The 26,398-nt window shown below is 48.5% G+C and overlaps 1 protein-coding gene across 1 annotated transcript in view; it reads right to left on the bottom strand.

Moving 5' to 3' along the window:
* PITRM1 (pitrilysin metallopeptidase 1) overlaps window positions 1-26,398 on the bottom strand; it is a 1,609,076-nt gene that overhangs the window by 1,272,078 nt on the left and 310,600 nt on the right. The window contains exon 8 of the mRNA XM_069648021.1: window positions 11,106-11,232. Within this exon, the coding sequence (XP_069504122.1) occupies window positions 11,106-11,232 (127 nt within the window). The remainder of the gene's footprint in view (window positions 1-11,105; window positions 11,233-26,398) is intronic.

Consider the following 26,398-nt stretch of genomic DNA (forward strand, 5'->3'; position numbering starts at 1 on the left):
GCTTATGGTCAACTAGCAGAGCATTTGGATCTCCAATCCATTCTCCACCAAATCAGTCAGGCTTTAGGAAGAAATATGGGACAGAAACCTCTCTTCTGGAGTTGAAAACCAAATTAATGGGGGAAATGGATAGAAAAGTTTGTCCTTGATCATTTCATTGGATCAATCAGCGGCATTCGATTTAATTGAACACTCAATCCTTTTTCCAAGGCTACAGGAGGTGGCAAATCTCTCAAGACCCGGCAGCTGTGTGGATAGCTTCATTTTTAGAGCATAGAACAAGTAGAGTTTGCTCAGCTACTGCCGAAGCTACACAACCTTCAGTTCTTTATGGGGTCCCACAAGGGGCAAGTTTGTCTCCATGTCTGCACAATTTGTTCATGGCCCCTTTCTTCTTTATGTTACAGGAGAAAGGGGTTGTCTTCTCTAATTATGCAGACGACACCCAATGTGTCATAACTTTAACGGGTCATCATATAAATGAGTCGGAGGTTAATAGAGTATTCGCACTGATTGAAAAGTGGATGCTTGATAACTTCCTCGCTCTGAATCGCAGTAAAACGGAGTTGCTGATTGTAGGCAGTTCTAAGGCGATTAACAAATTAACTCAAGACTATAGTCCATTTAAACTGGGTGATGACATTATTTCTCCTTTATCAAAAACTAAAATACTAGGAGTAATACTGGACCTGACACTAAGAATGAAAGCACATGTTTAATCTGTGGTGGTGGGGGTAGTTTATTACATCAAATTGTTGGCTCACTTGAGACCCATGATCTCCCAAGAAAGTGCTGAGACAATAGCTAGGGCAATAATCGGTTCTAAGTTGGATTATTGTTGTAGTCTCCTGCTGGGCATCAGTCAACGAGAATTGCACAGACTACAGGTTGCCCAGAATTGGGCGGTCAGAGTTGTACTCAGACTCCCCAGGCATAGCCATGTAACCGAGGCTAGACGCTCCGTGCACTGGCTTCCTATTGAATCCCGGATTAACTTTAGAGTGCTAGTTATAGTCTGTAAATGCCGGCTTCAAATAATGCCAGTGTATTTACAACAGCACATAAAAGAAAAGTGTGACCATAGATCCCCGAGATCAGGTTCCTTAAACCTGATCATACAGCCAAGATGTAAGACATCAAAGGCGGAAAAGGGAGCATTTAATGTGAAGGCCCCCTCTCTCTGGAATAATCTCCCTATAAGCCTGAGGAGTCACTCCTCTCTCCTCACTTTTAAAGAAGGAATTGAAGACCCTCTTATTTGCCTGACATCTCTAAAAATTCGGATTCTTCCAACTGTTCCGTCTTCTGACTGGGGATCTCATAAAATCTCCTTTAATGCTTCCTGGACCTCTTCTTTACCGCTACGTCTCGGAGTGGTTTCTCATTTTCTGTAGTCCGCGCCTTTATGCCCGAGGGTCAATAGTTTGCACAACAAATGTAATGTAATTAGCAAGTATGTGTATGCATTGAGCGGGAGACACATTTTAAGCCTATTTCCATGACAAGCATAGCAGATACCGGTCAGATAACACAGCGAGTAGAGCGCTCTCTTTGACATCCGTGCAGAGCATGCTCGTGCAGGCTCGAATCCCGGCAGGGCCAAACTCAGCCTTTTATCCTTCCGAGGTCGATAAATGAGCACCACACACCGTGGGTAATAAGCACCGCTCAGATGCCTCAGGGTTCATAGCACTATATAAATGCTAAATTATTATTATTAAATTATTATGGTCACTCCTCGAAGATTCCATAACCTGCAAGGATTCCACTAATCCAAACAGATGTTGGGAAACAAAAGAATCTAATGTTGAGCAATTCATGCCCCGGATATCCCCCGTCGTTTTTCCATAAAATTTGTGCAAATTCCAACACTCCATAAACCTTGTCCAAGCAAGACCCCACACAACCCCTTTTTGTACATATTTTCAGACCCAAAACTCCTTCTCCATCATCTGTGTGTCAAGACATCTACAATTTAGGTAGCCACTGATAATTATACAAACAGAAGCGGTTTTAGAGTGCCACTGCAACAAAAAATACTCTAACACAAACAACAGCCTGTGTCCCCACCCTAGTGAGATTCCATTATCTATCAGCAACAGGTATCGGTTGTCCCAGTCAAACTAACCACCAAAATGGACTAAACTAGTAACAAAACCCCAAGCATTTTTCACTCCCATCATGAGTCCACCCGCCCCTCTACCGTTTGGGCATACATTCTCATGAGTGGTGGGCACAAAACCCTTCTCAGCGCATTGTTATTACCAGAGCACGTTTTAATTGTATTTATTTAAGAGCAGTGGCGGGGGCCTGGTCCAATGGCAATGAAAATCAATCATGCATTTTTTGCGATGCGTCAAAAGGAAGACTTGCCCCATTTTTTACTGCTTTGCCCAGCTTTCAGGTTTATCAGAGAGCACACGCTTAAGCCACTCTTGTGGGGCCAGGGATTTCTTCAGTTTGAACATGCTTTGAGCTACCCGTTACGGGTGGACTCTGTCTGTGTGGGTTGGGTTCGATCATCATTTCTAAAGAATGCGTTAACTTTGAGGACATTTTTAATGAAAATTGTTTGAATTGAAGGTTCTTGCATTTTAAAATGTTGCAATGTTTTAATGATGGTAGAATGAGGTTCATTTTAAGGTGTGATGTATAATTATGTTGTCAATTGTTTTATGGGAACATTCTGCATTCCCGAAATAAACTTTCTACTATTACTATTTTCAGCAAGGGGACTAGGCACCCCTCTAGACAGGGTGGAGACCGCCCCCGTAGGGAACCCACTTTCCATCATAGGTGGAGGACACTAAGCCGGACTACAGCTCATTGACAATTGAGATGCATTGTGCGAACATGTGTCCCCATTTTTTCACAAAATGCGCCGCAGTTTTTCCAATAGAAAGAACTGTTTTTAAAATGTCATCTTTTATTGTGACATACAACATAACCATAACACTGTATTACCATAACAGGTCCAGTAGGATCAACAAACCAGATTTACCTTGGTCGAGGATGCTTAGCATTTCGGTTTGCAGATCTAAAAGCGCAGATTCTGTGCTGTGGGCTGTCCTAAAGCCCGATTGTTGTGGATGGAGTAGGTTGTTGTCATCCACAAATTCCTGGAGTTGTTCGGTGGCAATCCTGTCAAGTATTTTTAATAAAAAGTTGCAGTTGGTAATTGGCCTTAGATTTGCAGGGTCTTGTTGGTTAAGTTCAGGTTTTTTAGGTAATGGTGTTACCGTGACCGTTTTGATAGCGGCTGGAACGTTACCATCTCTAAATGACGCATTTACCATTCTGGTCAGAAATGGTGCAAAAATAGCAGCGTTGTCAAGGATTAGTTTTGGGGGCAGTACATTTTCAGTGCATGAAGTGCATTTGATACTTGAGAGGGTTTTATTCATACCTTCCAGTGATATGGGTCTGAAATGGAATTTTGGGCTTTGTGAGTCGATCTTATCTGTCCCTGTATTGTCTGGAATAGGGATATTAGTTACCTTACAATTGGAGATTGTTTCTCTTGCCTTGATTTTATTGTGAAACGCAGTTTGAACTGCTTCACAGTCTTTTTGAGTGGGTTGAAAAGGGGGAGATAGTGCTACAGGTTTTTCAATATTTTTAAGTATCTGGAAAAGTTTCCCAGTTGAATTAGATGCAGTAGCAATTTGTTCATTTATAGTGATTTTTCTTTAAATTAGTTATTTTAGTCCTGTATGTTATGTCAGTGGTTTTCCAGTTTTTTTGTTGTTTTCTGTAGGGTCTTTTAGCCATATTCTTTCTAGTTTCCGCTTTTCCTTTTTGAGGTTCAAAGCTTCAGAATTAAACCATTTCTGGTGGTTGATATTAGGTCGGACTTGCTTGTTTTTTAGGGGAGCATGTTTGTTTAATATGTCATTCATGTGTTTGTTATACGCTGAGATAATGTCCTCACATGAATCTGTGTCCTTAGTATCAAGCATGATTTGCGTAATGCCTTCTGAAAGGATGCTTGGCGTGATTTTTCTTAGATTTCTATCTAATACCATTTTTGGAGAATTGTTAGGTTTAGCTGCTTTTGGTTTGAGCACTAACTTAGATTCAATTTTATAGTGATCTGACCATATGCAGGGATATGTACCTACATCGTCATGTCTGTGTTATTAGTAACTATCCAGTCTAGCTGGTTACTTGTGACGGCTGTGGAATCTTTATTTATTATGGTGTAGGAACAGTTCGATAGATCTTCCTCTAGGCTTATGGCATCAGGATCTTTGGTATTACCCCTCCATCGATTTAAGTCTCCTAACAGTATTGTCCCTGAATTAGATGTTTTCAGATTGTTCAATAGTTGGGTTAATTCATCATTGAAATCTGATGCAAGGGAAGGGGGTCTGTAAAAGACTATCAGGTTGATACAATCATTTGGAGTGTGTGTCAGTTTGAGGTGCAGGATCTCGCAACCTGTACATTGTATAGGAGCAGGGAAGAAATTAAGGTCTTGTTTGGCGATTATGGCTACTCCACCGCCTTTTCCTGTCGCTCTATTATTGGTATAGATGGTATAATTCCTGGGCACGGCGATGTCAACCTTGGGCCTCATTGGTTCCTGAAGCCAAGTCTCAGTGAGACACAGGACATCAAGGTCATCTTCCAGGATATAATCATGAATATCCTGTGCATGTTTGTTTAGGGATCTGGTATTCAACAGTGCTATTTTGATGACACGAGTTGCGGTTTCAATTGAGGTGAGTTCTTTCTTGTCGGAATTTTTATCTGGGACTTCAGTGTGGCTGATACAGGTCCTTTTCGGGCGTGGATAGATTCTAATCTAGTGTTTACAAATGTTTGCACTAGGTTTTGGTTCTGTAATATAGTAGATTTGGCTAGTAAATCGCATAGGTCTGGGTCGCCCATACCTGCTTAACCGGATCAGATCTTTCCCTGGAGAAATTTGAGTAGAGTTTAGGGCCGTGTGCCGTTGGACGCCATGGACCGGCGTAGACCGGCTTCGTTGCAGAAGCGCCGGCGCTGAAGCGCCTGACGTTTCTTGAAATGGACGTGAAGGCACTCTGGGAACTGTAGTTCCTGACTGTGCAAGTTTGCGTACCTGCGGCGGCAATGGATGCCTGAAAAGCACTACTGGTACAAAGGTGAGTTCTGGGACTCAGAGTGCTGTTACAGAAAAAAACAACTGTTCAGTCAGTCTATTCCCATGCAACAAATGCAGTCTTCGTTTTTCAAAATAAAATGCTAATGTGCATTTAACTTTCAAAGGTTGCCTTAAGTCAGTGCTTCCCGTTTTGCAATCAATATAAAAGTACTTAGGATAAAGTTGCTTCAGTCTTTAGGAGGCTGAGCTTCTATTCCAGCATACAATTACAGGCAGCAGTACGAGATAGTAGAGTGACTAATAAAGTTTTAGTTACTTCAAGATGGTGTTTTGTGCGCTGCGCACTGCTTCCTCAAGCCTCCTGGGGCAGTCGATGGTAAATTGGTAAGTAACGTTCTTCGAATTAATTGTGTCCTCCCACGTATTCCTCATCTTGTGATAGATTCCCAAAGCAATGATCAATTTGGAGGTGGGAGTGTTAGTTCTTGTCTTCATGGACCAAATGAAGTACCGTCCTGGCAAATAAACCCTCATTGGAGGAGGAGGCATCTAAGCAGTAATGCTTGATAAAGGTATGCATTGATGCCCATGTTGCCGCCGAGCAAATGTCTTTTGCAGGGACTCCCCTCTTCAAAGCCGAAGAAGTAGCCATTCCCCTAGTGGAGTGAGCACGTAGCCCATCTGGTGGGTCTTTTCCTGCTAATCTGTAGCATTCCAATATAGCCAGAATGATCCAGTGGGATATAGTTTGCTTTGTCACCGCTAACCCCAATTTACGACCTGTGTAACCCACAAAGAGTTGGTCATCTTGATGTAATTTTGCTATTCTTGAAATGTAAAAACTGAGGGCCCTCTTGGGGTCCAGTCTATGTAATCTCTCCTCTTCTTTACCCAGATGAAGAGGAGGACAGAATGTTGGTAAAATAATTTTTTTTGACAAATGGAAGTCGGAAACTACTTTCGGTAAGAAAGATGGTTTAACCTTAAGAACTACCTTGTCCTTGTAAAAGATATATGGAGGTTTACATGAGAGAGCCTGTAGTTCACTAACCCTGCGGGCTGATGTTAATGCCACAAGAAGAACAGTTTTTAGTGTTAAAAGCCTCAATGGACAGGAGTGCAGAAGCTCAAATGGTATACAAGTTAGGAATTTAAGAACTAAGTTTAAATCCCAAGTTGGAACATGAAACGGTATTGGTGGATATACATTGATAAATCCTTTCAGGAACTGTAGGATTAATGGAATTTTAAAGTAAGAAGCTTCTTCCAAGGAACGCTTAAAAATGGACAGCGCAGTTCCGATCTGGAGCCCCAGATTGGCTAGATGTAACAGGAAAGAAAGCTCCATTGGGGTGCCACATTGAAAAGGGTCCACATCCCCATCTTTGCACCAGTTACTGATCTTGTTCCAACAACACTGGTACAAGGATTTCGTAGCTGGCCTTCTGGCCGAAAGCAAAATCTCTATTACGTCATCCGGAAGATCCCAATCCTTGTATCTCAACCTCTCAGAAACCATGCGTGTAGATTGAGTGTCTAGACCTCTGGATGGAGAACCCGACCTTCCTCTTGAGAGAATATCCTCTCTTTGCGGAAGACGTACTGGAGGGCAGATGGACATGTCCAGAAGGTCCAGGTACCACGTCCTCCTGGCCCAGTCCGGGGCAATTAGAATCATGGCTTTCCTGAACTTTTTCAACCTCCTGATTACTTGAGGAATCACGGGGACTGGAGGAAACTCGTACAGTAGGGGGAAATCCCAGTCCACCACAAACGCGTCTCCTAGAGTTCCTCTCGGGGGAAATTACCTTGAGCAATACTGACCGCACTTCCGGTTTACCGTTGTCGCGAACAGATCCACTTGAGGGGTTCCCCAAAGGGCGAAGATCTCCAGAAGGACTTCCTGAGCTAACTCCCACTAGTGGGAGACTGTGCTCTGCCTCCTCAGAGTGTCTGCCGCCATGTTCTGCTCTCCGGCTAGGTGAATTGCTGACAGAGAGATTCCTTCTCGTATTGACCAGAACCAGAGCTAAATTGCCTCTCTGCACAGTGGTAGTGATCCTACGCCTCCTTTTGTTGAGGAAGTACATGACTGCTGTGTTGTCCGTCATTATCAGGACATTCTTTCCCTGTACAGAGGGCAGGAAGGCCTTCAGCGCTAGTCTGATTGCCCTCAGCTCCAATAGGTTGATGTGTAGTTTGAACTCAGATGGAGACCAACGTCCGCTGATAGTCAGATCGCTGGTGTGAGCTCCCCACCCTGTGAGTGAGGCGTCTGTTACTACTGTTAACTCTGGCCATGGTTGCCAAAAAGATTCTCCCATGAGGATGTGGTTGTTGCAAGAAAACTATAGTAGATCCTGAGCAACTGCGCTCGGGACTTGCAGAAGATCTGACATACTCCCCGAGAATTGGGACCACCGAGTTCTGAGGGCCCATTGGAGGGATCTCATTCTCAGTCTGGCCTCTGGCACCAGAAAAATGCAGGATGCCATGAGGCCGAGCAACCTCAGAAAATCGAAGGCCGGCAGATGCTGGGCTTTCTGGAATGTTGTTACCATCTGCTGTATGTGGAGAGCTCTTACCTCGGGCGGCGAGGCTTTGCCCAAGGAAGTGTCCAAGACTGTTCCGATAAACTGGAGTTCTTGGGATGGTATCATGTCGGACTTCTTGAAATTGAGGGAGAAGCCCAGGTTGTGGAGGAAGTGGCAGGTGATCGACAGATGTTCCTGAGCTTGTTCGGGAGAACGTGCTCTGATCAACCAGTCGTCCAGGTAAGGGTAGACGTGAATCCCTCCTCTCCCGAGACTCGCTGCCACTACCGCCATCAGCTTGGTGAAAACCCTCGGAGCAAAGGTCAGCCCGAATGGCAGAACTTGAAACTGATAGTGAGAACCGCCAACTGCGAACCTCAGGTATTTTCTGTGCTTGGGATGGATTGGCACATGAAAATAAACATCCTGAAGGTCCAATGATACCAACCAGTCTTGGAGTTGGAGAGCCTGAAGGATTTGAGAAAGGGCTACCATCTTGAACTTGTCCTTCCTGGGGAACTTGTTCAAGTTACTTAAGTCCAAGATGGGTCTCAATCCTCCGTAATTCTTTGGGATGAGAAAATAAGGGGAGTACCAACCCTTGTTCCTCTACACTACAGGTACATGTTCTATTGCACCTTTCTCTAGCAGGGTTAGAATTTCCTGCAAAAGGAGCAGGTCTGGAATTTTGGTAGAGCTGGCTCCCGGTGGATGATTGTGAGGCCTTTTTAGGAAGGGAAGGCAGTAACCTTGAGCTACTATTTCCAGTGCCCAAGCATCTGAAGTAATGCCCCGCCATTCTTTCAGATGCTGAGAGATTCTGCCTCCCACTGGTGTTTTGTATGATAAGACCTCAGAGTGATTTGGAGGCGGCTGCAGGAACGGCTGAGGGCATAGATGCCGTTCCTGAAGATGGCTTTGTAGTCTTTCCTCAACCACCATGAGTGACATTTCTTTTTCCCCCTTTGAAAAGCCTGTCCTCTTCCTCTACCAACAGAAGAGTAGTATCGAAAAGGACGACCCCTCCAGGAAAATGCGCCCGAATATGGTTTCTGAGGCTGTCGCATGGAGCACTAAGGGATTTAGCTGCCGCTTTTGCCGTCTGTAGCTTTTCTAGACTCTCATCAGCCTTACTACCAAACAGCCTCGAGCCATCAAAGGGCATTTTGAGAAGTCTGGCCTGCTCATCTGATGCAAACCCCGACTTCCTCAACCACGCAAATCTGCGTAGCACTGTGCTTGACGCCATGGATCTACTAATACCATCAGCAGTATCCAGTCCAGACTGGAGACATTCCCCCATTGCCTCCTTCCCGTCTTTGACTATATTCAGGAAGCCTTCCCTTTCCTCGCCGTCCGGAATATGTTCAGCCGCCGCCGAAATGCATTCCCACAGGGTATGTGTGAACCTGGCCAGGGTACAGGTGACATTGGTTGCGCTTCATTTCGACAACTTCTGCTTTTTATGAGGGATCGGGGAAACACGCGATTCTCGATCTCTCGACAACTTTTCGACTCGAGTTTTACTGTCTTTACCCATACTACTGGGTTTTACCGCAGTAGTTCCCGACTTCCCTGCGTCGTCCAATGGAGCAACCGGGGTCTGGCTCTTCTGAGGTGTCTGAGGGGGTCGAGGCCGCATTCTCAAAGACCTGCATCATTTTTTTCCTAAAATCTTCCCATTTTGTTGGGGAATCCGATTTTGTAGGACATTGAACCAATTCAGTCGATGTATCGGATGATGACGATGGAGATCTATGTCTTCTTTTTAGTTTTTTTGAAGATGACAAAGAAGATCGTCTCGATCTACTATGAGATCGGGATCTCTTCAAGTGTTTTTTTATGACGTTCCGATTCCTTTGAATCGGACGATTTTTTTATGCCTTTTTGACAAGGCCTTCTAAGTGTTCTTTGACACCTCCTGCCCCACCGCAAACTTACTTTTCCTCTCACGGAGGGCCTTCTCCGTCATTGACCGACAGGAGCCACAGTCGCCGGTTTGATGACCTGAACCCAGACACCAAAGACCGATACGGTGAGGATCGGTGATGGACATCTTCGGCCGACAGTCAATACACTTCTTAAACCCAGTCTTGGGTGTAGAAGCGGTTGATGATGAAGACATTTTCTGACAGAAAATCTTGAAGCGCGCCGTTCACGAGAGCGAAGCAATCGGAAAAACGGAACTACAGCCAACAGGCGCGGCTCGAGCTATTTATACCAGCAGTGACGTCGACATAGAACGGAGCCTGTCGAGGGACAATCGACGGCACAACCTCGAGCACAGCTCCCTGTGCTGAAAAATAATTTCCAAAGCAGCGAAGCTGCCGATAACGAATATCACAAGATGAGGAATACGTGGGAAGGCACAATCCATTCGAAGTGCATAATCTTCTGGTTAGACGAGGACTTCTCAGCAGTACATTGAGGAATTTGCTGCTATAGAGCAACTGTTCAAATATTGAACCTCGAGGCATTCAACAGGACTGTCCTAGTTGCACATGTGGATCGTCACTTGAGTCTGTGGAGGAAATCACTGGGCACATGCAGGCTTGGGGGGTAGGGGCAGTGAGGGGGGAGAGCCCTTCTAAGATTAAAACAGGCGCTTTTAGATACAGACATTAAAGAACACTGTTGGGTCCCAAGTCAAAAATCTGTTTAGTTCACAACACCCAGCCCCTCACCCAATTGCAACAACTGCAATCCTCCAGCACCTGCCACAGCACTCCTTCCATGACTAAATTGGAATAGTAGCAGGTTTGTGCAAGGAGACAAGATAATCATGCCTACAGAATCTGATTGGTTGTCATTCATTGTGATCGTAATCTGTGTGTAGATCTTTGTAACCTCAATGAAAAAATTTAGAAAATACAAAACTTAGGATGCGGCACTAAAGCTGCTAAGGGAGAATTAATTTGGTAATTTAGAATGTGAGTTATTTTATTTCATTTTAACAGGACCATTATGTCAGGTCCTTCCCTCCATCATAAACATGCATTAGAAATTATTTTCAGTCTACAGTAGTAATGCCACATGTGAGAAATGGTAGCACCAGCAGTGATACCCTCTCATGATCTCCAGATTCTTGAACATAGCTGTCTCTTAAATGATTCAGATTTGCAATTAATATTGTTTATTTTGAAAAATTTGAAACGCGCTCAAAACGGACCTAACCGTATAATATAGTTGAGGTGCAGAATATATTTTAAACAAAGAAAACTTTCAATGCTGTTTTGGGATTTTTCTTTGGTGTACAGTGTTTGATGTGTATCCTCATCACTTGCATTCAAATTTGTCAGGCTTACATGAAACCGGTTTGCAAGACTACATGCTTTTGACAATTCCAAATTCACAAATCAAACTATTCATGCTTTTAATTCAGAACCATGACATTTCTCTTCAATTTATTCAGAAAACAGTGCATTTTTGCTTGACGCCACATCCATCACAATGAACAATAGCTAAAAGTCTAACTGCCTTACCGGTGCATTCCACAGCTCCTGAGGAGGCACTTCTGTTTTGGGGTCAATTCTCTGATATTTACATAAGGCATCTTGTTGAATTTGTTTCAAATGCACTTCCAATGGAATATTACCATATGTGAAAAACCTGAAATGAAATAGCAATTCTGTTTTTGCCACCAGTAAAATGTATTGTGCCAGTATAACGCAATGCACTGGCTCAAAGGCAATCGTAGCAATCAACGTTACCAAGTAATGTATTGATACAGAATTATGGAACCTGTTCAGAGCTCCGTTTGATCACCTGTGTATGTTGAACCCATTTTTTTATAGGGCATTTATATTGCATTGACCAATCACCAAACAGCAGCAGAGTACTTTACACCACAAAGGGAGGGTCATAAAATACAGTGCACTGATATACTGTAGAATATGAAACGTTATGTAAACTGAACAGGGACAGCTGATCGCCTTGGTCTTTTTGCCAGATTTTTTGCAGCTTTAATTTATTTACTTAGGGGGTAGGCACCACACAGCCCCTCTCTAAACAATCTTGTCCCTTCCTCACCCCTCATTACCTTAAAAACCAAACTAAAATGTACCGCAACCTGCCCCCAAAAAAGATACAGCGATAAAATTAAGAAAATGGTTGTTTCACCAAATGAGGTGAAACAGCTGCAACCAGGTAGGCGGGTCTCAAAAGAAGAGTGGCACAAAAGGGGAAACGATTCACTGTTGGATGGGCTGTTGTAAAGGGGTGCCACACAAGGCAAAGGTGGGAGTTGGGCTGAGGTGGTGCAGCAGGGATCCCTGAAAATGGCCGACTAGAAGTTACAGCCTAGGCGCACATGGTATACATAACTCAGGAAGAGTCCATGGAGTAAAGGGTAGTGAGAAACAGAATGTATACACAGTTGTTGGGTTATAGCTCTAGGGCTGTAGGGAGTGAAGGTGTTTAGAATTAGATGGATAGAGGCAAGTGGGGCTAAGTGTATGGGCACTTAAGGTTTCTTATCCTCCTCATCCCCCTGTCTTCTCTTACTGTGTTATGTTACTGGTTATTAAGAATGTGCAATCTGGCATTGTGAATGATTCAGTTGTTTGTTCCCTCCCTTCATTCCTCTGTCCTCTTTCCCATGCGTTCAAGAGATTATACTGGAAATATCAATTATAAAACTCCTTCCTAAAAAGTTAGGACTCTAGTTCCTTCCCGAATAGCTCAAAGGCTGAAAAGTCAGATGAATTCCCAGTTACACAGTGATGTCCTACTTCTAGCTTAGGGTTCGAAGTTTGTGGGAGGTTGGTAGCTATATAGCTGCTGGTTGTAGTCAAGGGGAACTTGGTTGGCTTGGCACCAACAGTTCCAAGGAGCTACTCTGGACTTCCAAAACCACCTTATGCCATACAAAACACACCTACGTGATATTAACTCTGTTTGAGAATTACATCAATGAGCATTAGTACACATCTAGAAGTAATTTAAAGCATCATGGGTCTTACATTAAACACAAAGTTTTACTTTGCATCTCAAATAACCAGGTTACTCACAGTAGTGACCACCTTACTCCTAAGTTCATAGTCCCCTTTCCTCCATACTTCTGGGAAATTCCTGTCCTGTGGGACAGGACTGGAGCACTTTTTAAAAAGCATCACATTATTCAAAAATGTGTCCTTCCTCTCTTTTTACGCGGGGTACCGCACGGGGCCGTAACCCTGCCCTTCTTAGCTCCGCCCAGCACATCGTCCATCAGTCCTTTTCTATCGCCAGGTCAGAGACCTTTAAGCAATAACAGAGGAACCTTATTAGAGGGGACAGAGGGAGGGCGTATGGAGGATAGGGGACTATGGACTAGGAGTGAGGTGGTCACTAAGGTGAGTAACCCGGTTATAATCCTACGTCCCGTCCCCTTTCCTCCATACTGATGGGAGATTCCCAAGCACTCCTCACAGAAACTACGGGTGGATGGAAACCCCCTAATGAAAAAGGTTTTTCAGCACAGCCTAGCCAAACTGAGCATCAGATCTGGAGCTCAGGTCCAAGCAGTAATGTTTACAAAAAGCCGATGGGGAGGCCCAAGTAGCTGCTTTTGCGATGGTCTCCCAAGGGACATACTTTTGAAAGGCAACAGCAGCTGGCTTGCTTGCCCCGTACCAGATGTGCATGAATCCCTTTAGGAGGCTGGAGACCCAGAACAGTGTAGGACTCCGTAATACAGGCAGAAATCCATCTGGAGATAGTTGCTTTGCAGGCCTACTTACCTTGCGGGTTACCAAAGGTCACCAATAGTTGAGAACTCCTAAGTTCAGATGCTCTGTCCAGGTAGAAGAGCTCAAATTCCAACACCCAGGCAATGCAAAACCCTCTCAGCTTCCGAAGCCGGTTTTGGAAAGAAGACAGGCAGCGAGATTGACTGATTTAGATGGAAATCAGAAACCATGTTTGGTAAGAAAGAAGGAAGGATTTGTCCTAAGGATTATCCTTGTGGAAAACCAAGAAGGGGTGCTCCATTGACAAAGCTTGGAGCTCACTCACACGCTTTGCCGAGGTAACAGGGACTAAGAAAGACACCTTCCACGAAAGGTGCTTAAGATCCACAATAGCCATTGGTTCAAAAGGCTTATGGCACAAAGACCACGTTCAGATCCCACGTCGGAGGGTAAAGACGCATTAGACCCGCAAAGTGCCGTTTAATCACTGGATTCAACAGTGAAAAAGAGCACTGGTCCGTGGATAGGTAAGCCGCCACAGCCGAAAGATAAGTCCTGCATGACAGGACATAAATGCCCGACTCTGCTAGATGAGAGACGAAGGACAGCACCGTGTTCGTAGCCACCCTGTGGTCCAGCTGTTTGACTAAGCACCAGTGACAGAACCAAAGCCACTTGCTTCTCTACTGAGACCTTGTCAAGGGCTTCCTGGGTGCCTGAATAATACGCATGTTGTCAGCAGACAGGTTGAGATGTTCTAAAGATCTGAACTCGGGCACCATGCCGCCAAGCTGAACGATTGTGGTGAGGGGAGCCACAGCTGCCGATCTCTCTGGTGAAGCAGATCGGGAACCAGTGGAAGCCTGATCAGTGCACACACCGACAGATGTTGAAGCCCTGAAAACCAGAACCTGGCCGGCCACCACAGAGCTATGAGCAGAAGAGAACAGTTCACTGTGTTCTTCAGCTTGCAAATCGTCCGATGAATCATTTCAGGAGGTATACAGAGGAAGTTTCTTGTTTGCTGATGTTGAGAAGAGGTCCACTTCCGGAGTGCCCCAACACAGGAATCTCTGTAAGAGAACCTCCGCTTTCAATTCCCACTAATAGCTGACCATTGTTTGTCGGCTGAGGGCATCTGCCGCAATGTTCAGCTGGCCCGGGATGTTCACTGCCACCAGCCAGACACCATGCTGAACCGCCCATTCCCAAATCTGAATGGCAAGATCCACAAGAGGAGGGGACTTGGTGCCCCCCTGCTTGTTGATGTAAAACATCGACACCACATTGTCCGTTCGGACACAAAACACTTTGTTGGCAATGACCGGAATGCCTTGAGCGCTAGGAAGATCGCCAGAAGCTCCAGATTTATATGAAGGAACTTGTCTTGGGGCGACCAGAGGTCGGAGACCTGAAAATCATCCAACGTCGCACCCCACCCCAGAAGGGAGGAGTCCATTGTGATCGTCACCATCGGAGCGGGGTCTTGAAAACCCACGCCCACCGACAGGTTGCTGAGAGACGACCACCACACCAGGTCCATTCTCATGAAAGCCGGAATCGATATTATCTTGGAGTCCGGATCCACAACCTGACGCCAGGAACTCTGAAGAGCCATCTGCGTCTGCCTCATCTTGAGCCGAGCAAGAGGAAGAGCCAATACTCACGAGGCCATGAGGCCAACATGCTCTCCGACTGCACAAACATCTGACACATGGCCAACAGATCTGCCATTCTGTCCCTGGTCAGGTAAACTCTGCAGTCAATCGTGTTCCAATGAAAACCCAGGAAAGTCAAGTCCTGAGAGACCGTCATGGAAGATTTCCGCCAGTTCACCGACAGCCCAAGGTGGAACAGGAGCTGGAGGAGGGACTGAAGATTGCTCGAGGCTTTCAGCAGGCAAGGACTGCGCAACAGCCAATCGTCCAAATACAGATACACATGGATATCCTGAAGCCGAAGATAAGCTGCGATAACCGACATCTTTGAAAAGACACGCAGTGCCGAGCTGAGGCCAAAGGGGAGCACTCAGAACTGGAAGTGCTCCTCCCCCACGGAAAACCGCAGGTATCTCCGGTGTGGATTCCAGATCAAAATATGCATATACGCATCCTGAAGGTCCACCACGCTGAGCCAATCACCATTCTGCAAAGAGGACTTTATCTGACAAGGCGTGATCATCTTGAATTTCTCTTGGGGTAGAGAAAGATTGAACTGGGAAAGGTTTAGGATGATGCGCAGGCCAGCCTGGTTGGGTTTGGGCACCATAAACAGCCGGGAGTAGAAGCCTTCCCCTCGCTCCCCTAGGGGAACGGGTTCCACCGCTCTGAGATCCAGTAATTTCTGAATTTCGGCACTGAGGGAGGGCAACCCTGACTGCAGGAAGGGAGGATTGATGGGTGGGGTAGGGGAAAGGCGTTAGCGGAAGCCTGCCTGAGCGACTGACCAGACCCACCGGTCCTCGGTGATGGTCTGCCATGCCTCTCAATGAGACGCAATGCGTCCTCCGACCGGTGTCTCGTGCGAGCACAGAAAACCCTCATTTAGCTGGTTTCTCGGTGGCGGCACCACCTGAACCTGAGGAGAAGGCTGAGGAGCGGGAGAAAAACTGACTCTGTTGCTGCCTTTGGCGGGAATTTCCCCAAGGGGCGTCAACTCTGCGGGATTTCCGATCTAAAAAACCCCTGAAACCAGAGGGAGGCCGAAGGTTTGACAACTATCTCTGTGTCCTGAAAGGAGGTTTTACCAGGACATACAAGGACTTGACGGTCTGAGTGCTGTCCTTAGTTTTGGTCAGCTCCACATTTGTTATAGAATGAAAGAGCTACTTGCCATCAAAAGGCAGGTCCAAAACCCTATCCTGCACCTCAGACAATATGGTGGTGCACCACCAAGCCTGACGAGAGGTATCCACGCCAAGCGTTAGGCCCCGGGCCGATGTGTCGACATGATGCGCCGCAGCCTCCAGCAGATCCTGTGCCAGGACCCTGGTGTCTGACAATCCCGCTTTGAAATCTTCCAGCTTTTCAGTGGGAATAAACTCCTCAAACTCCGACAGACCTTTCCACATTTTCATATTCGCCCCCGCCAACACCAGTTCTGCATTGGCTTGACGCAGCTGCAGGGCTGAGTTAGCGAAAATCTTCCTCCCAAGGGAGTCGAGAAGCGTGTCCTCTTTGGCCAGAACCTGTGTTGCCGTCATAGAAGAGGATGACGTATGTCTGGATTGCAAAGTGGCCGCAGCCACTACTGTGGAGGAGGGGGGCGGACACGACACTAAGGTCACCTCTTCCGAAGAATGGAGCCTGTAACACACATAAATCTTCTTGTTGACAAACAGTCCAGAGTGTGGTTTCTTCCAGACTTTACGGAAATCAGCCAAAACGTGCTTCTGCAAGAACAAGCCGGTACGCTCCGAAGGAAATAAGGTGAACGCCCCCGAAAACACACGCTCCTGCGGAGCGGGTGCCTCGAGTACTGGAACATCCAACAGACACGTCCAGCACCCTGTTGTGAAAGGCTCTGACAGAGCGGGGCTGGTCTTCGCTGTCCAGATCACGCTGAGTCACATCCGGCACCACAATAGCCTTGTCCACTGGGGACAACGGAGGCAAGGGTGGAAGAGTTGGGGGAGGCCCAGCCAGTAAAGGCGGCGCCGGCGAAGCCACAGGAACCGCAGCTGGGACCGTCAGCGCAGGCGAGCATATCTCCCTCAACAAGCCTCGAAAGTACTCCTTCATGGGGTCGGAACGCATCAACCTTTGAAACTTGCCGAAAAAGGCGCCCCCCCCCTGCCGATGATTTGGGCGCGACTGGAGGAGGCCTCATGAGCGGAGTAATTCCAGGGGCGCAAGGGAGATCGTTTCCAAGAGGTCCCTTCCCTACTGGTGTCTACATAAATCAAGGGCGCCGATGCCACAGGAAGCGAGACATTGTGAGGTAGGGGCATCTGAGCATTCCAGTCATAAACTGGACAAAATGGATGTGCACGAGGAAACTGATGTTCACCTGAAAACCCACCCCATAAACCTAGGGCCGATGGCGTAGTTTTAAAGGATGAATCCAAAATGGCCACCATGGTCTTGGCGGGAACGGCCGCCAGTTTGTCGGCACCTGAGGAGAACCACAACATGTGTGGAAGTGAAGCAGGGGTCCCCAAAGGTGGGTCAGGGGTCTTCATTTTAGCCTTAACACAAGGAACCTCGGCCAAACCGATACTGCGTAGCCTAGAATGTTTCTGTGACATGCTAACAGCCAAACTAGCCTTCAAAATGAAGGACCATGGCACTGCCGGTAACGGAGAGATTACGGTCCAAAACCTCCCTCCGTGCCCCCTCAACAGATCTGGAGGCACCACAAGAGCAGGAATGATGAGGAACACACCTCACCGACAAGACCTTAACAGGTCTCTCAGAAATGTTGGTCACCTTAGCCTCTAAATGACAGGCCTCAGACCAGAGTCCGGTAAAAGCCTCTTCACGATGGGCCTCGAACTTCCGTTCGGTATCAACAATCTCAACAGAGGCCTCAGGGCGTACCCCAGTGTTTTTACAGGAAGCTCCAGCCAAGGAGACCTCGAAGCAAGCTCTGGTACCCGACGCCTCAGTAGAACTGGGCCAACAAATAGCCCCCACAGGAGGGGCCTCAGAATGTAATCCAGTGTCAATAGGCCCCTTACGGAAGCCCTCTGAGAAATCTCCAGTACAGCTTTAAGGCCTGGAAGGCACCTCAGGGCAAGCCCCGGTAATAGAGCTTTTGATGCTCCTCCCGGACTGGGAAGACCCCAGGAAGGAGTCCCCCGGCCGGGGTGCCCTAAAAACTAAAGAACTCACCGGGCGTTTCTTCTTCTCGTCGATGAGTTTGAAAATGCGCCAGGGGAGTACGTTGAAACACCTCCTCCAACCGCTCCAAAACTACGTTGAAGCGCCCGGACGTCGCAATAAAACCACGAGTCCCACCGGTGGTCTGTACCCAAACACTCGAAACAAAGAGGATGGGGATCCGCCCTAGCGAAGCATTGCTGACAATAACAACAATTTGGAAAGTCTAGCTGAAACGGCATAGACTGACTACCACGCGACCGCTAAACCAGAGCAAGAGAAGAGGAACTGGAAGGAAAAAAATCTTCTGAAGATGCAAGTGCGCCCAGTCCCGAGCGAGCAGAGAAAAGGACTGATGGGCGATGCGCTGGGCGGAGCCAAGAAGGGCGGGGTTACGGCCGCGTGCGGTACCCCGCGTAAAAAGAGAGGAAGGACACATTTTGGAAAAATTTGATGGTTTTTACAAAGTGCTCCGGTCCCGTCCCAAAGATCGGAGGAATGTCTCATAAGTATGCAGGAAAGGGGACGGGACGTAGGAGTATGAGAGTTACATTTGTGGCATGCTCCATACTAGCTCTTAATTTCCCTAGAGATAGATCCGGTTTACTGGCCGATACCGGATACCATAGAGCCGGTGTTTTATCCTGCTCAATAAATCCTATTCTGATGCCTGCAGCCAATGCCGTCCTTCTCTGGGTCAGGTAGAAGAGCCTCAAGAAATAGTGGTTATTAGACAAGACACATTCTCCCCAAGACGTGTGCCTCAGCTGTACACAAGGCCAGTCCAGTGACACAATGTCATGCAAGGAAGAATCAGGGTCTCCACTATCCAGATAACTGACCACATAGAATTTGTTGAAGCCCAGTGCCATTCACCACTGCAGTGCCGCATATACCAGTAGGGACACTTGCAGAAATTCAGAGATTGACAAAGACAACTGAATAACCCAAAATGTTGCTAAAAGAGAAGAACAAGTTACTTCCTTACCTGGTAACGTTCTTTCGATGGGATGGTCTGACATATACCATATCTATGACAGGTAATGTCCACAGCTGTGCTGCTTCGGAAAACCTTTGGCGTCTGTGTCCTGCGTCGAGGACGTCGATGCGCCGTCCCCGAGCACCTCCTCCGACAGCCGACGTCACTAGATGTGATAAGTAGGACACACAACGCCCATAGCCTCAGTTATAGTTTTTTCCCCCAGAACGCGTGCCACCAGTTTTCTGCCAGTCAGACACACAAGGCCTTGCGGAACGCAAGCTCCAATCGCAAAAGAAATTCTGCAGCGGGGAAGGTAGGGAGGGAGCGATATGGAATACGTCGTCGGACCATCCCATCGAAAGAATGTTACCAGGTAAGAAAGTAACTTGTTCTTCGAGGGGATTCCCAAAGCAGTACCAAGCAAGGAGGTGGGAAAAGAATTTAGAACACAAATTTAGCATGCCCAATCAAATTACGGAATATAGGACTGCCTTACCAAAGGCCAGATCCTGCCCTCTGATGAAATCGAGGGAGTAGTGACGTACAAAAATATGTACTGAAGCCCAGATGGCTGCATCACAGATGTGACGAATAGGAACACCCCACTGCAGGGCAGTAGACGCAGCCACTCCCCTGGTAGAATGGGCCCCCAAGCCAGCCGGAGGGTCCTTACCCGCCAAGCGGTAACACTCGGAGATAGCTAAAATAATCCAACGAGACAAAGTCTGTTTCGTCACAGCTTGTCCCAAACGCTTTCCAGCGTAACCAATGAAAAGTTGATCGTCCACTCTGACCCGGGACATGCGCAAAATATAAAAGCTCAACGCTCTCCTAGGATCAAGCCTATCCTAGGATCAAGCCTATGGAGCCTCTCCTCTTCCTTACCAGGATGTGGAGGAGGATAGAACGCCGACAGAACAACCTTCTGGCTCAAATGAAATTCCGAAACCACCTTCGGAAGAAAAGAAGGACGAACTCTAAGGACAACCCTGTCCTTATCAAACACAGCGAAGGGTGCTTAACTGAAAGTGCCTGTAACTCACTCACTCTGCGAGCGGAAGTAACCGCAACCAAAAACAGTTTTAAGAGTTACCAGTCTCAAAGGGCAAGAATGTAAAGGCTGAAACGGAGCACCCATAAGAAACTTAAGAACAAGGTTCAAATCCCAACCAGGCACCAGAAAAGGTGACAGAGGGAACACATTAGTGAGCCCTTTCAAAAACTGAGAAATTAAAGGAATCTTAAAATAGGAACATTCTTCAGACGAGCGCTTAAATATGGACAGCGCCGCCAGGTAACCTTTAATGGTCCCCACTTGCAAGCCCCTGTGGGCCAAAGAAAGCAAAAAAGACAATCATGGGAATGTCACATGCAAAAGGATCCACATTCTTAACTCTGCACCAGTCGCAGAACTTTCTCCAACGACAACGGTACAGAGACTTTGTTGCCGGCCGCCTGGCCGTGAGTAACACCTCCATCACGTCTTCAGGGAGGTCCCAATCCTTATACCTCAACCTTTCAGAAGCCAAGCGTGAAGGTTGAGGGATCTGACCTCTGGATGGAGAACCTGACCCCCCCTCCCGTGAGAGCAGATTGTCTCGGTAGGGAAGAGGACGTAGAGGGCAGATGGACAAGTCGAGAAGGTCCGGGTACCACGCCCTCTGGGCCCACGCCAGAGCAATGAGGATCATCCGGGAACCGAACCTCCGTAACCTCTGCAGTACTTGCGGGATGACGGGGACTGGAGGAAACGCGTACAGCAGTGGGAATGACCACTCCACCATGAACGCGTCTCCTAAGGCTCCTTTTGGAGGAAATTCCCGCGAGCAAAACCTTTCGCACTTCCGGTTGACACTGGAGGCGAAGAGATCTACTTGAGGGGTCCCCCAAAGGGAGAAGATCTCCAAGAGAATCTCCTGAGCCAGCTCCCACTCGTGAGAGATTGTGCTCTGCCTGCTCAGAGCATCCGCCGTCTCGTTGTCGACTCCGGCCAGATGAACAGCCGAGATCGAAACTTCCTGCTGGATTGCCCAGAACCAGAGCTGCATCGCCTCCCTGCACAGAGGAAGTGACCCTGCCCCCCCCTTTTTGTTGAGGTAGTGCATGGCCATTGTGTTGTCCAGGACACTCTTTCCTCGCACAGTCAGCAGAAAAGCCTTCAAGGCAAGCCTGACTGCCCTCAGCTCCAACAGATTGATATGGAGTCTGGACTCCGACGGAGACCAACGACCACTGTCAACTCGTTGGCATGAGCCCCCCCCATCCCGTGAGGGATGCGTCCGTCACGATAGTCACCTCCGGCCAGGGCAGCCAAAATGGGGCCCCCTTCATCAAATTGCCTTCAACGGCCCACCACAGAAGGTCCTGGGCGACCGAGGGCGGCACCTGAACAGGGTCCGACTGCCTGCCGGAGGACTGAGACCACTGCATCTAGAGTGCCCACTGCAAAGATCTCATCCGCAGACGAGCCTCTGGCACCAGAAGAATGCAGGATGCCATGAGGCCGAGCAGTCTCAAGAACTCGGACGCTGGGAGATTCTGGGCAAGTTGAAACTTGTGCACCATCTGCTGAATGTGAAGAGCCCTCACCTGGGGAGAAAAACACTGCCCCAGGGACGTATCGAGCACTGCTCTGATGTACTGGAGCCGCTGCGTTGGTGTCAAATGGGACTTCTTTAAATTGAGGGAGAAGCCTAGTTTATGAAGGGAGTGGCAGGTGACGGACAGATGATCCAGGACTTGCTCGGGAGAGCTCCCCCTGATCAACCAATCGTCCAGGTAGGGGTAGACGTGAATCCCCCCCTTTCCTGAGATGCGCTGCCACCACCACCATGAGCTTGGTGAAAACCCTCGAGGCGGAGGTCAATCCGAACGGCAGGACCCGAAATTGAATGTGCGAGTCGCCAACCGCGAACCTCGGGTACTTCTTGTGCTTGGGATGGATCGGCACATGGAAGTAAGCATCCTTGAGGTCGAGAGACACCAACCAGTCCTGAAGTTGAAGGGCCTAGAGGACTTGAGAGAGAGTAACCATCTTGAACTTGTCCTTCCTGAGGAGTTTGTTCAAACCGCGCAAGTCCGTGATGGGTCTCAATCCCCCATCTTTCTTCGTAATCAAAAAATAAGGGGAATACCATCTCTTGTTCCTCTCCGCTACAGGCACCAGTTCTATGGCGCCTTTCTCCAGCAGGGCTTGAATTTCCTGCGCAAGGAGCGGATCCGGACTCTTCAAAGAGACATTCCCAGGTGGATTGTCGTGAGGCCTCTGCCGAAAATGAAGACAGTAGCCGTGGGTTATGATCTCCAGAACCCACACATCTGAAGTAATGGCTCGCCACTCTGGCGAACCATGGGACCTGGCCTCATGACTGAGTGGTAGCGGCTGCGGCGTTGCCTGAGGGCAAAGAGGCAACTGCCCGAGTGGCCTTGGCACCTCGAGTACCCTTGTTTCCACCTCTGGCACTCTTACGGTGGCCTCTGACTGCTAGCTCCTCTCGCTTTACTGAAGGACAAGTAATAGCGAAAGGAACCTCCCCTCCATTGCTGTCCCCTAGGATGAAAAGGCGGAGGTTGGCGAACTGCAGCGCCCAACGACTTCACTGCAGCTTTGGAGGTCTGCAACCTCTCAAGGCTCTCGTCAGCCTTGCTGCCAAAAAGATGTTCACCATCAAAGGGCCTGTTGAGGAGCCAGGACTGCACATCAGGAGCGAACCGAGACTTCCGCAACCACGCAAACCTGCGTATTACGGTGCTCGCCGCCATGGACCGGCTGACGCAATCTGCCATGTCCAAACCCGACTGGCCTCACACATGGCATCCTTGCCATCCTGAACCATAGCAAGGAAACCATCCCGTTCGGCCCCTTCAGGAATACCTTTAGCCGTTAATGCAACACAGTTCCACAGAGTGTGAGTGAAACGAGACGAGGCACATATGGAGTTGGCCGCCTGAAGCGCCATGCCCCCTGAAGAAAACACTTTCTTCGCCCAGCCGACAAAACGTTTGTCGTCCCTATCCAGAGGGATGGTAGGATACGACGCCTGCTTTGCCGGGGCCGTAGCCGCCTGCACCACCAAACTCTCCGGAGTGGGGTGCCTGGACAAGTAGCAGGGGTTGCTACTGGCTGGACGGTATTTTCGCGACAAAGACTTGCCCACTGCCGGGAGACTCTCCGGAGCAGTCCAAGCCGCCGCCACCCTTCACTGCAGAGCCATATGAAAGGGCAAAACATGGTCAGTGGGGGGACCAAGATCAAGAATGTCCGTGAGATCATCCTGAACAAACTCCCCTGGGGAGCTGACCAACCCAAGTACTCGGTGACCCGAGACAAAAGGCGCCGATATGAAGAATCGGCATGAGTGCCAGGCTCCAGCCTACAAAACTCCACCTCCGGAGAGGTGTCCAGTCCACTGGCATCAAGAGTGACTGCCTCAGGTCATCAAATTGGCTATGGCCCGAGATAAGCTCATCTGGTACCGTAACCAAAACCAAGCCGTCATCAGAGCCTTCATCACCCTCTGAAATGTACTCCAGGCGGGGAGAGGAAGACATCTGGGGACCAAAGCAGTGCCGGACCTTAGCCAGAGCCTTTCTAGGGGCTAACCCCGTGCACGGGGCCCCTCCGACACCACCGCCTCGAAAGGCGTTGAGGGCGCCGAACGAGTGCGCTGGCGTCGACATTGAGCGAATCGGCGTCGACGTCAGCTGCAGCGCCGCCAGCATCGACGGCGTCAACACAGGCCTCGAAGCCAGAGCTCCAAGCGTGTCTCTCGACGACCTAGGCGCCGACAGCGCAGACGACCCCCTCGGATGCAGAGCCTCTAGAGAAATCGCCGACAACCTCGCCGCCACAGGAGTCAACGTCTTCTTCGAAGACGGCACAGGATCACACGGTCTCGAGCGCGTCGAGGACCGGGACCTGGAACGGGCATGGCGAGAACGGCTACCCTTGTCCGAGCGGGACCTCTCCCGCGAGCCGTGCCAACCACCCGAGCCCGAAGGCGTACGAGCGGTGTCTCTCGACTGGTGCCGACCGACCCCACTCGGAGGCGCGGACCGACCGGTGCCCTGCAATTCAAGAATCGCTAGCATCCACTTCCCGAAGGAAGCCCATTCCTCCGGTGTCGCTTGCATGGAGGGATAAGCGACCCGCCGATGGGCGGAGTCCTCTGAAGAGGACGGGGAAGGTGACCGATGCCGGCGCTTCCGGGAATGCCTCGAGGAGGCGGAGGAGTGGCGAGACCGACTCCTGGAAGAAGACCCACTGGACTTCCAACGATGACGCGTAGTCGCCCTTCGAGTCATCCGTCGAAAGCCCTGCAGACCTCGACTTCCGGGGCTTAGACACCCGACCTACCGACAGCTTCCTCTTGCGTTCCCACAAGGCCTTTGCCGTGAGCGACTGGCAGTTGACACAGTCGTCCGTATCGTGGGCCTCCCGAGGCACCAGAGGCAGGTGTCGTGCGAGTCTGTGACCGACATCTTGGACCCACAGTCCCTGCATTTCTTGAAGCCCGGACGCGGGGTTGAAGATGAAGTAGACATCGCCACAAACAGGTCTTCACAAAAAAGCAAACAGGTTCAACGAACTGAGAAGAAAACAGCAACTCCAAAGAGTCGAGGCGTACCGAGATTCACGAAGCGAACACGTTTGCGGATAAAACGGTATGGGCGTTGTGCGTCCTACTTATCACATCGGGTGATGTCGGCCTTCGGAGGAGGTCCTCGGGGATGGCGCATCGACGTCATTGACGCAGGAGCCGAAGATTTTCCGAAGCAGCACAGCTGTGGACATTACCCGTCATAAAAAGCGGATTTGTAATCTTGAACGTGGGACACCGCATGCTTGTTGGGACCCTTACGAGATTCACCAAAATGTCTCAAGAAGCCAGAATATTGGTAAGTATGGCTGACGGGGAATGTAGCTTGCCAGTCATTGCAATGGGATCCCATAAGGCATCGGGTATCCCAGTGGAAATGCATGAAGATCGATCATAAAGTCCACATGCAGCCAACAAGGAATGCAACTCACCAGTCAAAACCCCCAAGCTCCCATACAAGACCCTCTGGATAACTACTAGAATGACCCAATGACCTGTAAATCTACAGGGGGTGGTCTAGCATGTCATTACCCATGACAGAATCCCATAGTCCAGAAGGGATCCTAGCTGAGACATGCCAGCATATACCTGTAGGTATGATATGATATGGCATTTATAACATGCCTATACACAAGTGTTTCAAGGCGCGAGGTTGTAAAACAGTGGAGATGTTAATGCTATGAGCAGAAGGTAGGATTTCTAAATGCTTTCAAAATGGCTGCCAGGTTAGGTGAAGAGCTGGATGAGAGACAAGGACACCAGAGAGCCTAATTAGAGGGGGCCAAACTGAACCAGAGAGTATACAACTAATGTCAGGGCATGAGGCATAACTGCCACCCTGCAGCCAACCTTTTATCAGGCGCAGAGGGAACAAAAAAGGGCTGAGAAGGCACAGACCAGAACACTTAAATGGAAAGCAAACCTTTGGCAACTGTCCAGATTGGCTTAGCTGAGATGGCACATGTCCTTAATAGGAGCAGCAAGACGTGCCAGGGGTGAGACAAGAGACGTGGAGGCTTACACCAAGTGAGATAGGCTCTATGTCCCTACGAGAAGTGGGATGGACCATATATCCTTGCAAGATGTGAGCTGGTCACTACATCCCTGGAAGACATGGGCTGGGCACAATATCCATGACTGGGCATGCATCCATGAGTCTGCCTCACAGTCCATGAAGTGATCTAGGACCTATGCCTATAATACTTTAAAAGTAGTGAGGCTGAAACAAATACAAATAGAAAATTACCCCAACGACTGCTTTGTAATCAAATCCCGCCGCCAATCCAGAGGATCTATGCAAAATAGCATCCTACCACTAGCCTCCTTTCTTTCAGAAAGCTCATTGAGAAGGTAGTCGCCAATCAACTACTTGATAAAATCTATCGACTTACCAATCCGGTTCAAACCCCAAACACAGCACAGCGAAAGCCACCATGCAGGTGGTCCATGTCACCTTACAAATTATCAATAAAGGTGATATACGTGTCATATTATATGCCCTCTTCCACTTGGTCGCACCATTACAGACTACTGTCTTTCCTTTCTCACAGAAAGGACTATGCACCTCATCTGTTTGCTGGCCTCCAGGTGTCGGGATACAGATACCAGATGCCCACGCCTGTTTAACAGCACAGAACACTCTGATAAGCTGAATTGTTGCACAGCCATGGGAAAGTGTCAAATGAGGGAAGGATGGCTTGGGTC

Source organism: Ambystoma mexicanum, chromosome 2q (genome assembly GCF_040938575.1).
Source record: "Ambystoma mexicanum isolate Mex_15411 chromosome 2q, UKY_AmexF1_1, whole genome shotgun sequence".
NCBI classification, from domain to species: domain Eukaryota; kingdom Metazoa; phylum Chordata; class Amphibia; order Caudata; family Ambystomatidae; genus Ambystoma; species Ambystoma mexicanum.